This window comes from Lactuca virosa, chromosome 3 (genome assembly GCF_052849685.1).
Source record: "Lactuca virosa cultivar CGN04683 chromosome 3, Lactuca_virosa_CGN04683_v6, whole genome shotgun sequence".
Taxonomy (NCBI): Eukaryota; Viridiplantae; Streptophyta; class Magnoliopsida; order Asterales; family Asteraceae; genus Lactuca; species Lactuca virosa.
The window spans coordinates 338,047,610-338,064,588 of NC_136428.1; the positions used below are offsets into that span (position 1 = coordinate 338,047,610).

The window sequence follows — 16,979 nt, forward strand, 5'->3', positions numbered from 1 at the left end:
CTTGCAAATAATTTAATTAAATATAACTAGATTATTTTATTAAACCAAAATTTTGACGGAAATGTTAACGGATCTGAAATTTCATTAACGAAAATGTATAACAGAAACGGGAAAAGCTTCGGGTTGTCACAGTACACATCTAACTCACACCTACAATATGTCCCACCAAGTTGTGCATGAGGAGTCATAGTACCACCTGAATCCACAAGCAAATTCGATTTGTACCAAATGACATCAGCTATGCCCCACCCCCCATTCATATGTACCCAACCTCTCATTCAAGGATACATTTAGCTCACATCCAGGAACTTCAATTGTGAGAGTTAGAGAATTATTAAAATGGTCCTACCAAACCTCTCAAATTGATCATTTCAGTACAACTATATCCTATAAAGATCTGAGGAATTATAATCAATAAGGCTGCATTCAACCATTCAAGACTCCACCTCATTCATCATCCTTCCTCTATCTCTATCACCTCTCTCTCTCTCTCTCTCTCTCTCTCTCTCTCTCTCTCTCTCTCTCGGCTACAAGCTCACAAATACCACACATGCTTAATATCTATGGAAACTACTTCATAGATAATTCAATATCTTCCTTGATCTGCATTTGTACATTTGTACAATGAACCATGTGAAGAAAATCCGATCAAATATCTCAGGGATGATAAATTCCCTCATCCATCACCTTACTCGTCACGATTTTCCTAAGCTTCACACACACACACTCACATATTCAGCACCTGCACAAAATCTTGCATATATTGCAAGATTGTACAACCAGATATCTTAGTAAACTCACAGTTGTACAATGAGATGGAGAGAAGATTGATCAACAACTTATCCCACCACTGAACTTATCCAAAGTTATCACTCACCATTCCTTCCATTCTCTCTCTCTCTCTCTCTCATATTCCCTCCTGATCACCAAAAGAGAACCCAACAACAACCGAGGTTGTTGCCTTCTCCAATCCAGTCCCTCTTTTGCCTGCTACATTTGATGATAAGCTGACCTAATCACCACCAAACCACCGCCATGGCCATTTAAAGCAACCCCGACCCTAAGCAGACCCAGTTGGCACAATCCACCGGAGGAGAAGAAACAACGACCATCACCTAGTTCCTTCCTGTCTGCATCTCATTTCGACCCTCAAACAGTTTCCAATCGTTTTTCCATACACTTCCATCGATCTTAGGTAACTTCCTTTCTTCCTTGATCAAAACACGTTCAACAACCACCATGAACAGTCGGTACCTGCCATGGTGGTCGCTGGTCTGAACAGTTTCCGACGGGACGATCTCGGTGGCGGGTTTGGTCCTAATCAGACGTGTATAGCTATTGACTGCCTTGTTTTTTTTACCATGTGATGTGTAGGTCGACTCCAAGATTTCCGTTCCAAATCCTGCATAGAACACGAGTTTCCCGAAACTTCCGACTCTCGTAACTAACGTGAGTTTCTAGAGCCCCTGTTTTCTAATTTTGTAGTTTGGGGGAGAATACATGTGCGTGAGTCGTTTGATAGCTTAAAATTATTTAGGTCAAGAAATTCGTATTGTGTTTCATTATAAAATGTTTTGCTAAAAAAATAACCAAGTTTGAAGTGTTGTGATGCAACTAATGGTCCTTTAAGCATAACTAGTATCTAAATCTGGGGAGAATACGTATTCCATAATCGAACAAAATCGTATTGTATATTATGCATCCTAGTGGTGGTAAATAAAAAAATTGACATTACAAACCTTGGTGATAAAAGCCTGTAACTGTGCATATATGAGAAATGAGGACATGTTAGTCAATATAATATCTTCCTGTGAAACGTGGTATAACATTTAGGTCTAAAAATCATCAATTACGTATAACATTTTATTATTATACAAAAAGTTATAAATATTAGAGAATATGTTTAAAAATGGGATTAATGTCCTAGATTTATCTTAACCATACGCAGATGGTAAAAAGAAAGGGTAGTGTAATAATAAAAAAGTCAACAGAGGTCAAAATGAATATACATGTATTATTTTGTTAGTTGTTATAATAATAATAAAAAAAAGTTTCAGTACATCGATATGTAGTATTGACTCAAAAATGTCAATTATAGTAATTTTATAAGTAATAAAGTAATGTATATACTAATCTATGAATACCGAAATATTCGTTACATAAGTTAGTTCATCAACTTCGGAATTTAAAAATCTTTATGGGTAGCATTATTATTCAATAATTGTATCAAATGAAAAGTTGGTAAAGAAAAAAAAAACATTCATATGTTTATTCAAGTATTGCTACAATAAATACCAACTTTATCAAAAATAATAATTATTATAAAGTGCAATTGCCTTGAGGCGTTGTTTTTCTAGCAATAAATACTTATAATAATCGACGAACCTGAGAAGGAAGATATAGGTTTATTATACCTATTCCGAATACCGGACCTAATACGCTTGGGTTTCCATTATAAACTATTCCCGGTTTCGCGAAAGCTAAGATCTCAATACTTAGTGGAAACCCTCTATTTTATAACCGTTAATCCGCAAGGGAGCGACCAACGTCAGGTGTAAGTGTCATAATATTGATCTTATACGGTACGACTGCCCGTCTGGAGTTGCTAGCTACAACTACGTCTAACGAGATAGATTTTCGCTCTGGCGTTAGCATTATTGAACATTACCATGTGTTACAACGGGGTGAATGACTTTAGCATGCCCTATTATGGAGCCGGTGCAATAATAAAGTACAATGTCATGAGTTCGGTTATAACATATTTTACAATCCCGTAAATTCCCAACATTTTACAAGAAATTGGAAAAGTATCCACTCACTATTAATTGCCACCGAAATTCAGTTAGAGAATTAAGATATGTATAAGAAATCTTTACATACTAAATATTCCTTTGGTTTTTAGGTTAATAAAAACGACAACCGATAATAGTGATTATCATACGACAAATTGACAATTAGAGTCTCATTAACTAATAATGTTGGTACGACCTATGATGTAGTAAAATAATCTTCTCTTGGTGAAAAATGGTCAAATTATGTTTTGAAAAAGATAAAGGTTCCTATCTCTATACTAAATTCTTTTTAAAAAAATTTATGTTATTTTAAGAATTGATGGAGTCAAAACCTGTAGGACTCACCAATAACATTGTTGCCGTATTTTAACATGTATTCTCAGGAAACTAATGCAAGAAATCCACGCGAGGAGTATCGAATCATCGTCTTATGCTTTTGTTATAAATTACGTTTTATGTCATCTTTTTGAGTCATTGAAGATTTGTCGTGAAACATGTAACAAAGTAAGATATAATTATGTCGTATGTGATGTAAAACTCTAAGTGGTTGTTTAATGTTTGATATATGATATGTTTGCGATATTCGATTTTCGTCACTCGCCCGGCGATTCCGCCGTCGGCTGGGGGTGTGACAGAAATGGTATTGGAGCTAGGACACAAATTGATGTGTTCCACGGGGATATTGAACCCTATAATGAGGGGGTGAAGGTGGGTTTCACCTGATCCCACATCGGCTGGGAATGATAACTAAACATTCCTTATAAGGGGTGTGGATACCTTCCCTATCACAACGTGTTTTAAAGCCGCGAGGGCAGCAGATCCCATAAGTGATGGGTTTTGAGCATAAGAACAATCCTATGTGCACATGCAAAACCCTAAAGCTTTGGATCTAGGTTTCTCTATTGTACATGTAAATTATCCAAAACTTGTAAACCCTAGATCTAGCATATGAAATTCGAAATCTACAACTAAACCAGATTTAGATGATTACCTTTCACAAATGGCGAGAATCTTCAACTTCAAGAGCTTAGTATCACAAGTGTAATACCTCTTATGGCTCTCAAACACCAAAGCAAGTTGGATGATCTTGGAGAGAGGGTATGGAGGCTTAATTTCGGCTCTAAGAACTCTGGGGTTCAAGTGTAGGCCGAAATCTGATGCCATAGGGTCCCTTTTTTAGGTGTGCTACTAGGGTTTCAGTCAAAACCCTAATTGGATAGCTTATGCCTTAAGCAGTCTAATGGAACCTTCCAAAATGAGGCCCTTGGATGATTTCAAGTGGGCTTCCCCTCTTAATTTCGTCTACCTCCTTTCTAAGGATCCACAACCCATAATTCAATTATCTCATAATTGCAATTCCAGTCCCCTAAGTTCAATTAATATCTTATGATTACTAAATTAGTTCTAGATTAATTCTTGACCAACATATTAAGTAACTAATATGATTTCTCCTTTAATATATTATTCTTATAATATATTAATAAACCATATTATCCTCTCTCTCTCTCTGCTAATCATCCAGTCGAGTTGCTCCGGTGAAGGCAACCCAAAAGGACCATGCTACTATCAGGTCAAGTACATACCAAATATAGTTATGAGCTTAGACACCTAATCCAACAGTCTCCCACTTGGATAAGTCTAATAACTATAGTTGCAAATATGACTTCCGGATCCGATTAGCAATCGTACCTCTCAAAAGCCTCTGTCAACATTGACCCAGTCAAATGACATATCCTTTAGATAAGGGATCGTATAGTCCTCCGTTCTCAAGATATTGTACAGACAATCACATAGAACATAGTCATATTTATTGTCCAGCAGTTTGTTTCTCGATCTCCGATTTGTTCGACATAGAACTTAGTTGAACACATCAACTTAGTCCTGACCGGGCCCGGTACATAAGTCAAACCAAATCATCGAGGGGCCCAAGATATCGCTCTTACCCCGGTGAGGTAAAAGGAACAGATAAACTTTGACTTATATGCTTGTACTATTTTCTCATCAAATCGTACACAACAATACGTTTTATAACATCAAGTTACTGATGAGTTTACGCATTATCAATGCACAACCAACTTGCAAACAATAACTCATATATCTAGGTTTAAAGACTATATGATATTATCGTCTTACAATCACTCATGATCAATTCCATGAAGTGATTCAGGTAAGCGTGAGTTTAATCCAATACTCAAATCTTATTTCATAAGCACTCATGAACGTTGCGACAAACTTTTTCTATGTCTAACACCTTAGACAATCTACAAGCCAATTCATGACAGTCTTCATTCATACCTACTTCCAATGTATGATCGACTGTGGCTGATTCGAATAATCTTATTATTCAGGAAGTCAAAACATGAAAAGTGAAACAATAATAAATAATCAAGAGAAGATAGTAACTTTACTTATAAATAATACACCTTTATTTAATCATCAAATGCCGATTACAATTTATCTATTACAAGTTTCTAAAACCTATCTAATCACAAAAACTAATATCACCCTTTAGCCCAATGCTCCTAGCGTGCTGCGAGTGATTAACCCTACTCAGTCCCTTCATAGGGGGATCTGTTGGGTTATCCTCTGACGATACCCTCTTCATAACGAGGAGTCCCTCTTCCATACGATGTCTAATGAAATGATATTTCCTGTCGATATGCCTAGATCTGCCATGATCCCTCGGTTCCTTGGTTAAGGCAGCACCTTCGTTATCGCAGAAAATCTCCATAGGCTCCTTTATGGTAGGTACAACTCCAAGGTCTCCGATGAAGTTCTTTAGCTATATCGCATCTTTTGACGCTTCGCTCGCTGCAATGTACTCAGATTCGCACGTTGAATCAGCCACCGTTTTCTGCTTGGAACTTTTCCAAGTCACTGCTCCTCTATTTAGGGTAAAGACCCAGCCCGACTGAGATCGATAATTATCTCGGTCTGTTTGAAAACTGGTGTCACTGTACCCCCGTACTCTCAAGTCATCACTCCCACCGAGGACAAGGAACCATTCCTTGGTCCTTCGTAGGTACTTAAGAATATTCTTGACTGCGGTCCATTGAGCTCTACCAGGAGTCCCTTGATATCTGCTGACCATGCTCAAAGCGAAGGCCACATCAGGGAGTGTACAAATCATAACATACATGATGGAGCCAATTGCGGAAGCGTAAGGGACTCAGCTCATCTTTGCTATCTCAGCCTCTATACTCGGACTCTGAGTTTGGTATTGCTTTGGATCGGTAACTCCCCTTTCTTGGAATTCTCCATGCTGAAACGTTTCAACACTTTATCCAAGTAAGTACTTTGACTAAGTCCTATTAGTCTCTTACTCCTGTTTCTCATAATCCTTATCTCTAGGATATAGGCAGCTTCTCCGAGGTCCTTCATAGCGAAGCACTTCCCAAGCCAGGACCTAACCTCCTGCAAGGTTGGGATGTCGTTTCCTATGAGTAGTATGTCATCCACATACAATACGAGAAAACTAACTATACTCCTACTAGCTTTGACATATACGCATGACTCATCCTCGCTCCTTGAAAAGCCAAACTCTTTGACTTTCTCATCGAAACAAAGATTCCATCTGCGAGATGCTTGTTTCAATCCATAAATGTATTTCTCAAGCTTGCACACTCTATTGGGATGCTTCGCATTGACAAAACCCTCTGGCTGACTCATGTAAACATCCTCATCCAACTTTCCATTAAGGAAAGCGGTTTTGACATCCATCTGCCATATTTCATTATTAAACGCAGCTATGGCTAGCATCGCCCTAATAGATTTTATCTTCGCAACCGGTGAGAAGGTCTCATCATCGTCAACTCCAGGCGTTTGAGTAAATCCCTTTGCAACCAATCGCGCCTTATATGTGTGCACTTTCTCATCTATGTCGGTCTTTTTCTTGAAGATCCACTTGCAACCGACCGTCTTATGACCTAGTACATTGTCAACCAAGTTCCAAACTTGATTGTCATACATGGACTAAATCTTGCGGTCCATCGCCTCTTTCCATTTAGCAGACTCCAGGCCTGCCATGGCTTCCTTGTAGCTGTTAGGTTCATCTAAATTTACTAGTGTACTATCACTAATAAACGTATCACCCTCAGATGTTATATGGAACCCATACAACACAGGTGGAACACTAACTCTACTGGAACGTCTAAGAGCTAGGGACTCGTCAACAGGTTCAACAGGAGTTTCCTCCTCAGGTTGATCGCTAGTGTTGGAGGTTCCTTCATCGCTTGTCTCTTGAAGCTCTTCAAGATCAATTTGCCTCCTACTGTCCCCTTGGCATATGAGCTCTCTCTCGCGAAAGACTCATCTCCTCGCAACGAAGACAACATTGTCACTCGGTCTATAGAAGAGATATCCAAAGGACTTATGTGGGTAGCCGATGGAAATACACCACTCACTACGAGGTTCGAGCTTGTCGTGAGTCTCTCTTCTTACGAAAGCCTCGCAACCCCAAACCTTTATATGTGCCAACGAGGGAGCTTTCCCTTTCCACATCTCGTGAGGTGTTTTGGCAACCTTCTTGGTAGGGACTAGGTTAAGGATATGGGCGGCAATCTCTAAGGCATACCCCCAGAATGAGATAGGTTGCGAATCACGACTCATCATGGAACGAACCATGTCTAACAAGGTCTGATTGCGCCTCTCAGCCACACCATTAAGTTGTGGTGTCGTAGGTGGCGTCAATTGTGAAACTATTCCACATTCCTTTAGATACTCGTGGAACCCGCTACTAAGATACTCTATTCCTCGATCGGATCGTAGCATCTTTATCTTCCTGCCCAACTGATTCTCCACTTCTTGTTTAAACTCTTTGAACTTTTCAAAGGTTTCTGACATATGCTTGATTAAGTAGATATACCCATATCTGCTATAATCATCAGTAAAAGTCACATAGAAGCGGATGCTGATGCTGGAAGGTTTTACCCACTTCGTCTTTAGTTTTTTTATTATAATTTGTCTTCCTACATCAACAACAGTTCATGCAAAATGAATATGATGCTCCTATATTACCGATTCATCTTTAAGGAGTCATTTTGTTATATTACCGATTCATCTTTAAGGAGTCATTTTGTTAGTTTGTCTTAAGTATTTCTTACTGTTGTATAGGTTTGCAAAGAAAGTTTGTGATGCAATTGTGGAAAAATGCCTTATTGGCGGCCAAAGGCGGTTGAGAAGGAACATATGGTGTTTATGCTTTAGGTGGAGTTGGACGCTATGGATACATTCCTACCTTCCTGGTATGTTTAATGTTCGAGTATTGCATGCATTAATTTGTAAATGTTGTTATTTTTCTTTATTGGAAAGTTTGTTGATAGGCTGCAATGAACAAAACAATAAAAAACAAAGTTATTGAAGCTGTTGTTCCTGCTATAGATATCATGTTTCAACCAAACCCTTCGCCTCTACCAAAGAAAGTCAGGCAAACCCCAATGTTTCTACAGTTCCTTTTTGTTTGTTTCTAATTTTGATTGCTTTGATTTTGCTTTCCAGTTTGTTAATTGCATCTATGAACGATACAAATTCCAAAGAGAAGTGAGAACTATTATCGATTTTGAATGTGATTTCTTATAATTGAATATACAACTGAACATTTTCTTACAATTTATTGAATATTTGTGAACTGATGTATGAAGAATAGAAGATAAGAGAAGGGAATATGGTTCTTACATTAGAACTATGAGTTTGAACCAATATACATGTCATCGGTCAGATTTATAGTTTAACAACACATTTTCATAGTCACAAGTTTATAGTTCAAATCATAGTAAATTCAATTGATACACCGGTAGCATGGTAATGAGTTCTTTCTCTTCTTTTAATTACTTTTTGTTGTTAATTTCTTAATTACTAATTAATATGCGTATTTTAATGTTTACATGAACTGTGAAAGTAAGCTTCATTTTTGTTATTTATAGTTACTTTTGTTTTAATGTTTGATATTGGAGGCATTTTGTTATGAATGGTTATGTGTGTATGACTGTGCTTTGTGTACCTTTAATGCATGGTAACTTTTAAAAATAAGGTCGTATTTAGTTTGTGGATTCTAGCAGTTAGCTATTTCCGTCTTATGACTTATTCATTTATTTCCGTCTTACAGGTTGCTTAGCTGTTGCCTTTTAAAACCAATCAAACTGAGATTAATATTTGTGAAATCAAGTTGTTTTTTAAATGTATTTCAAAAATGTGTGATTAATTGTTAGCGTTTTGGTTTCTTTCTTTCATAACCTAATGTAATGAATTCTTTTAAGTATCCTACTCTAACCCCTCACAGCACAACTTGATTAATATAATGAAATGCATGTGTAACCTGTCTATTTCTAAACTAAACTTAGCCCACATGCACAATACAGATAGTTCACAAACACATTCTACCCTTTGCGAAGCAAGGGATACCCATCTAGTTATTATTATTATTATTATTATTATTTTTTTTTTTTTTTTTTGTAAACATAACATAAAAATCCTAAAGAAATCCTTAAAAATGAAATTTATCACGACAAAACTAATAGTTCTATATATTGCAAGCCATGCCATGGTATTCTACTATTCCCTTGATTTTATGTATGTAAATGATATTTTTATCATATGATTGCTTTCATAGCGAATAAATTTTTTAACACCTAAAGTTTTATCAAGCAATTAGTAAGAACCTAGCAGAAAAAAAAACCAATTATAAAGAATAAAAGTTAATTGCGTTTGAAGCAAAAAAAAAAGTATATTTTTAATACATTTTTTATTTCTATTAGTAAATCAATTGAATGAACAGTCAGTCAATACAAAATAAAGAAAAAGAGGTTGAAACGTGAATGTCATATCATATGTTCACATGTAACAGAAAAAGATGATGATTTCGAATATTTGTCTTTTGAGTAATTTTGTTTAGTAAACCCATCTTGTCTAATATCATGATTTTAACTAAGCATTATCCAAACGTACATATTAAAGGCTAAATTTTTATTTGAAAATACAGTAATATATTAATTGTTATCTTGCAGGTATTAAAACATAATTTCTCGTATCAAAAACTAAATTAGACATTTTGGACATTCATTGTATATCTTAAAACAATACATGATAATCCTAATTATCAAGTCCATACTAAGAAAACACGGATTTCATATCATTTACAACAATATGCCTTTCAGTTGAATCATATCAACCTTTCAAGAAGGAATTAAAATTTTCTTTCAAGTTATATATATCACAAAGAAGCTTGACATTTTCAAAAACAAAAAATTCTCGACATGTAATTAGTAAAAGAAATAACAAGAATAAATTTCAGGTTAAAATTTTCCAAAAACAAACCCGACAACCCTCATGCCAAATTTCCAATTCCTTTGCTATTATCGGAAATACCTGTAGACATAGAACTTCAAGATTCTGATTACAAATATATATAGTTTTCTTCATCGTCCCCCTCAAATGATTCAAATAACTAACAATCATCAAACATTTGCACATACTTTCAATCAACTTCTTAAAATGGCCGATCAATCCACCCCCGTCACATGCAACTTCATGTTTTTTTTATTCACTACCCTCGTCGTCTGTATCTTCAGCTTCTGTTTCTTTATCTACGTGATATGTGTCAGCCTCTTCCTACATCCTCCTGAGTTTGATATCCAAAAAGTAACCGTAACCAACTTGAGCATTTCATCATACTCACAAATTTCCGGCGATTGGAAGGTGGATTTTATGGTTCGCAACCCTAACTCAAAAATTAATCTTTACTATGATCAAATTGAAGTTGTTGCTTCGTACAAGTCGAATTCAATCGCACAGACTATTTTGCCGCCATTTATTCAACGAACCAACAACGAGACCACCATTAGGGCAACTTTGACTTCTTTGACGATGTGTGTCTATGATCAAGAGAGCATTAAGAGGAGTCATGGGGTGATCACTTTTGATGTGACGATGACGGCTAGGGTTCAGACTAGGGTTTGGTGGGGTACGACGTGGACATTGACGGTTGATTGCTCTAAGACCTTGTGGTATACATACCACGAAGCAATCCGTGGTCTAGCTGGCCGCGAAAACTTCTCGTGCACACCACCCCGACATTCCGTGGTCGGGCGTGGTCGTGCTCATCCGTGCTCCCGACGACGAAATCAAACGGAGAACATGATTGGCTGTGGGTTTATTTGGCCGTTGAACGGCTATTTTGACCGTTTTTTTTTCAAACTCAATTCACTATATAAATAAACTTTCTATTTTCACCAAAACTTACACCTCATTCTAATCTTCATTCTCTACAACCACAAAACACATATACATGGATTCCACAAAACATATTGAATTTCTAAAAGCTTTTGACTCGGATGACGACGTAGAATTCGTCGACACATTCTTCAACGTTGTGCAACACATTCACGACGAAGAAAGTTCGAATGCAGCTCGTACAAGGGCGGTCGTCAATCGTGATCGCCAAGCCGCACACGACTTATTGGTACGTGATTACTTTGCCGATAATTGTCTTTATAATGACGACTCCTTCGAACGTCGTTTCCGTTTGAATAAGGCTATATTTTTACGTATTAGTAATGCTTTAGAATCTCATTATGATTTTTTCAAACAAAAACCCGACGCTAGAGGAAGAATGAGTTTTAGTAGTATACAAAAATGTGCGGCTGCTCTTAGGTATTTGGGATACGGTATAGCATTCGATGCATCTGACGAATACTTGAAAGTATCCGAGAGGACCGCTGTTGAATGTGTAGATTGGTTTTCTGCATGTGTTATGAGGTTTTTCACGAAGAATATTTGCGCAAACCTACTCAACGTGATATTGAGAGATTATATTCGGCTCATGAAGAGAGACATGGATTTCCGGGTATGCTTGGCAGTCTAGATTGTACGCATGTGGCTTGGGAAAAATGTCCAACTGCATGGCGTGGTCAGTTCACTCGAGGAGATATAGGTAAACCAACTATCATCCTAGAAGCTGTTGCATCTCAAGATTTGTGGATATGGCATGCCTTTTTTGGAGTAGCGGGGTCTAACAACGATCTTAATGTTCTTGGTCAGTCTCCACTTTTCAACGATATTTGGACCGGCAAAGCACCTGATATGACGTTCACGGTGAACGGGCACGCGTACAAATACGGTTACTACCTTGGTGATGGGATATACCGGATTATTCTACATTGATGAAGGCATACTCGGTTCCTCGAAGTGAAAAGGCAAAGGTTTTTACAAAAAAACAAGAATCGGCGAGAAAGGATATCGAGAGGGCATTTGGAGTCCTTAAGCAGACATGGCATGTAGTGAAATATGCTACACGACTCTGGGATAAAGAAAGAATTAAACGAATGGTCCTAGCATGTATTATAATGCATAATATGATTATCGAAGATGAAGGTCGAACGATTTGCACGTATGATCCGAACGACGTTGTCGTTCCAATTGAGGAGTTCGTATCGGGAACGAATGCGTTTTTAGAGCGAGTTGTTGAAATTCATAACAGTGAAACGTGTTTCAATCTTCGAGAAGATGTCGCAGAACATTTGTACCAATATAGCATGAACGACAATTAGGTTTTTTATATGTATGTTTCTTTGTTTTTTTAATTAATGTAATTTTTTTTTTCTAAATTAACTAAGTAATGTAGTTTGAAGTTGTAATTTTATTTTTATAATTAATGAAACATTAGTTTAAAAAAATGAATGCTTTTTAATTATAAAAAATGTAATTTTATTGTATTTTTGAATTAAAAATAAATAAAAATAATGATGTGGAGTGGTGTGTTAGTGGTAGGTATCCCATGTTAGTGGTAGATGATTGTGGTGCTGATGTGGCACCCACCACATATGTGGTATGTGGTGGGTATAACGGATGGCCTAATTTACAAATTACGGTTGGTAACGGTGGAAGTGGAACTCTGGTTGGCGATTCCAAGAAATGCATGGCATACGACGACGAAATGAATTCAATCTAAATTTCTATATATACGATGGTATCATGGAATTTTGTGGAGTTCATTGAATTTACTAAAAGGTGTTTAGGATTTACTTGTTTAATGTTTACTACACCTTATGTTTTTTTCTTTTTAAAAGTATATATATTAGTTTGTGCTCGAATTAACGGTTTATGAAAATATATTTGAATTATTTTGATTATTATAACTTTAATTCAACATTGTTATTCATTATGTGACCAATTTTGTGATTTCATTTTGTTACATTATCAATCATTTCTAAATAAAATCATTCAGAAGTTATATCTCTAAATCGGTTAACCTTCAACTAGTAGTTTAATATAATCTCTGTAACACAATATCCAGACGAATCAAAAATGTCTTAACCGAACCCTACATTCTATAAACCATTAATAGATTGAAATCGTTGGGCACTAATCATTCAAGCTTTATAAAAAAAAAAATCTCCAACACTGTTACTAAAAAACGGTGAAGTGCATGTACAAAAACAATTTTACCTCTCCTTTTTTCTTTGTAATAAAATGAGGCATTTAAACTAAGTTTATGGTATAACTAAGCGAATTTATGGGTGTTGCGTATTATAAAATTACTAGGTTTAAACCCTTGGTTGAAACCACGGTTGAAAAAAAAACTATTCAGAATTCTAAATTGTAATGATTAATCGTTAAATTGTTGATCAAAATTAATTGGTTACCAAAAAAACACAATAAATAGAAAAGAAAACAACTGGCACTTCTGACCATGAAAGTTTGTCTTGATCTTAGTTTTGTATTTTAGCGGGATTTTAGAATATACTAATTTTGGAGCTGAAATTTGTTAAATCGGTTCTTAAGATTTTGAAACCGATTTCTAGATAGTTAAAAATATTTTATTCTCAAAAGTTTAAATAAATTAACATTCCTAATTTATTGTAAGTATAAGAAGAATAAGTTGGTTTTGCAAAAAAAAATGTTTACATGTTTGGTAATCGGTGATATCATCAACCATAACAATTTAACATTTTCTTTTTTATTTTAATATCATACTTTCATTTCGATCTATAATACCATTGCTAATATCAAATTTATGAACATCAAGTAGAAGAAGATGAGATCGTACTTCACAGCACACCAAGAAATTGCAGAAGAATTGGGATATTATAACAAACAGAAAAGTGAAAGTGTCTATTTTCTTGTATTTAGCCAAAACTTATAAGGATAAATGCAAAAAATAGAAACATACTTTGACTTATTTGTTTATTATAACATTCTACTTTCTTATCACGACATTTTACCATTCTAATTACAAAATCAACACCTTTATATTTGGAAGATATTTTACAGAGTACAATGTTGTAATAGGAAAAGTTAAAGTAGAATGTTATAATAAACAAATGAGTTAAACCAATAGAAACCACGGTTAAGAAAAAAACATAGAATATTTAAAAAAGTGCACTCATTTATAAAGTGATGTAGTCAAATAACCGTAAACATGAGAAAGAGATTAGAAGAGATCGACATCATGCTTACTTGACCGGTTAAAAGGAAATTGTAGCTAAAGAAAATTTTTATCTAAAATAAAAATGGTTTTTAAGTAGTGAAAGGCAATATACAAAACATTTCATATAAAACAAATCCTAAACATCTTAAAGCAATATGATTAGAATTTTTATTACGCCAAACGAATTTGCAATCAATATCAAAAGTGACACAAATAGGATTATATTGTTTTATAATTTAACTGCATTAATCCTAAAATTATACCATTCCTTTATATTCTTGCTCCAACCATGGTCACAGGTTCTTGCAATAGATGAAAAAAAACCCTAATAAACCCGTTTAGCTGCAATTTAATGGAAAATAGAGAAAGCATTATCAATGCATAGAAGTATTACACTTAAATAATGAAATCAAGCAAAATCCAAAACCAACATATACTTTTAGGCCTAAAATTGGGTATGACTATATTTTGGGACTGAAAATGCAAAAAAAAAAAAAAAAAAAAGATCCTGAAACACGAATTGCAACTCCATCTTAACCATGGGCCCTACACTGTAACTTTTCAACAACATACACAAGCTTTTCAGAAGGCCATTCACCAGGTAATGTACTAATATTTGATAAAGTTGTAAAAATATCATTAGGCCCAATAGATTCTTTTCCCAAGAAACATCAGATATTAAATCAAAGATAATGGTTTTATAAATTATTAAATAGATATACAAAAAAGGGAGAAAGCTCAAATTAGATGTACCTGAAAGCGGTTGGTTAGTTGTAGAAGCTCTTTGCAGATTGCCAGAGTTCATCTAACCAAACAAAAAACACAAGATTGAAACATAAATATAATAAAAGTTTATTAAAACATGTATACAAGTAGGGGTAAAATTGTCATTTTACATCTGATAAATCTTTCATGCTTTGTGTTGGATCTAAAATGCTACAAACAATTGCCGCTAAGTCGACTTTGGAATTCTTATATTTTGTGATAAATGGATGTGAAAAAAGCTACATAAGTACCTTGTGAATTGGCACTACTTTTACTCAAATATTGTTTCCATGAACAAGAAAAAATCTCTCTTAAAATGTTGATAATTATGCTTATTTAAAAAGACTCTTTTTACACAAAGAGTAGCAATTGGTTAAGGTTTCTTTTGTGGTGAATAACTCAATTATGAGTTAATCACAAAAGTTACAAAAAATAGAGATGCCATATCACAAAATGATCTTATTTTTTGCAAAAATCTACATTATTTTCACAAAAAAAAATCATGAAATATGACTATATTCACTATGAAACAACCAAAAAATTATTAACAGCCAAGAAATATACCCGCCTTTTACCTAGTCTAGAAAATTAATAAATAAATGTACAACATCTTACATTGATTATAAGCTTTGCACTTTCATTCTAAATGCCATTAAAACCAAAGCAACAAAGTACAACGTTATTTCTGGTATTTAGCCAAACAAAAAAGACACTAATTACAGCAAATAAAACACACACATACATAGTCATAGAGTCACATACACATAGCCAAATACATACATACATTCACATGCATACATTAATAAAAGATAAATTATGCCACCTCAAACTGTGGATGATCTATAATAAAAAGCACAAGGAAATTTTACAGGTAAAACCTTCATCAAACCTGTGAAAATAAACACACCTCAATGCCCACATTGGGTTAAATCTACCAAAAATTTAAATACACACACATACTTACAAAAAAAACATGAATATTGATTACCCCGAAAGAGAGATGTAGTGTTCCTTGGTCAAATGCAGGCCCAGATGTTATATATGGTTCTAAATTTAAATGAAACCTAAGAATTCAATAAAAAGAAAGATGATTAAAAATTTACTTTAAAGGAATTGATTTCAGATCCTTGTTTGCCTCTCAAGTTTATTAACAAAAGAGAAATCAGAATTTACTATCACCTTGAGCTTGAGTAGCTGATGAAAATATCGTTTTTTCGATTTCTTTATAGCCCAAAGAAAATCAAGAAATCAAATTAATTGTAACTACACTAACCAGTTCTTTCAATCATTTCATCAAACACGTGGTGTGCATCTTCAAACCTTCCAACTTAATCATAACTACACTTACCGGGACTTAAAATGCATGTCTATTAGAAGGTTTTCCTATGACCTTCATAAAAAATAAAGTTAAATTCGCTATTAATTCGAAGTTTAATTACCTTGCATTGGCAACCCTCCTCATTCTCTCATTTCGCTCTCCGTTCCTTCTGCTGGCAACCTTGGTCCCTCTCGATGACCCTCATGTTCCAGTTCCGATCTCCTTCTCTACACATAAATCACAGAAACTCAAAATCGAATCAATCCAAGTCACTCATGAAGGCGACTTCTTGGAAATACCCTCCCCAAAATCGAAGCAGTAGTCGACATTTGGAAATACCCTCTTCAAAATCTACCCAAACTTCTAATGATTTGTTCCATAATATTTATTGGTGATACATCAAACAGACGGATGGAGCAATGGTGGAAGAAGAAGAAGAAGAAGAAGAAGAAGAAAGACAAAGACATTATCAGGGAGAGTTTAATGTTTGAACCCAAAATTCGAGATTTAATCTGGTTTAAATAACAACAAAAACGCAACCATTCAATTTAGTTCCTCAAATCTTGGGATGTTCGTATTCAGATCACAAATTTTTCGTGATTACACAGTTGATTTTTCGGAAAAATTTGGAAACTCTTAGTCAATTTCATTCTTGTGCCATAGTGTAGGATTTCATTTTGAA

General features: G+C 35.0%; 1 protein-coding gene and 2 long non-coding RNA genes across 3 annotated transcripts; 2 read left to right on the plus strand and 1 right to left on the minus strand.

Moving 5' to 3' along the window:
- The first annotated feature begins 653 nt into the window (after positions 1–653).
- LOC145163100 (uncharacterized) lies at positions 654–3,205 on the plus strand. The gene is made up of 3 exons (XR_013739561.1): positions 654–1,195; positions 1,375–1,449; positions 3,176–3,205. It is a non-coding gene; the product is annotated as an uncharacterized LOC145163100 (long non-coding RNA).
- Positions 3,206–11,073: 7,868 nt separating this feature from the next.
- LOC145164800 (uncharacterized) lies at positions 11,074–11,948 on the plus strand. Its single transcript, XM_079083477.1, has 2 exons — positions 11,074–11,487; positions 11,544–11,948. Exons 1-2 carry the CDS (start codon positions 11,074–11,076, stop codon positions 11,946–11,948), a joined length of 819 nt encoding a protein of 272 aa, XP_078939603.1.
- Positions 11,949–14,448: 2,500 nt separating this feature from the next.
- On the minus strand, positions 14,449–16,979 carry LOC145163101 (uncharacterized). The gene is made up of 3 exons (XR_013739562.1): positions 16,419–16,979; positions 14,968–15,019; positions 14,449–14,556 (listed from the first exon to the last, which is right to left on the minus strand). It is a non-coding gene; the product is annotated as an uncharacterized LOC145163101 (long non-coding RNA).

Coding starts and splice junctions, on each gene's coding strand:
- LOC145164800 (XM_079083477.1), top strand. CDS start 11,074: ATGGATTCCACAAAACATATTGAATTTCTAAAAGCTTTTGACTCGGAT. Junction 11,488..11,543: donor CATCTGACGAATACTTGAAA/GTATCCGAGAGG, acceptor ATGTGTTATGAG/GTTTTTCACGAAGAATATTT.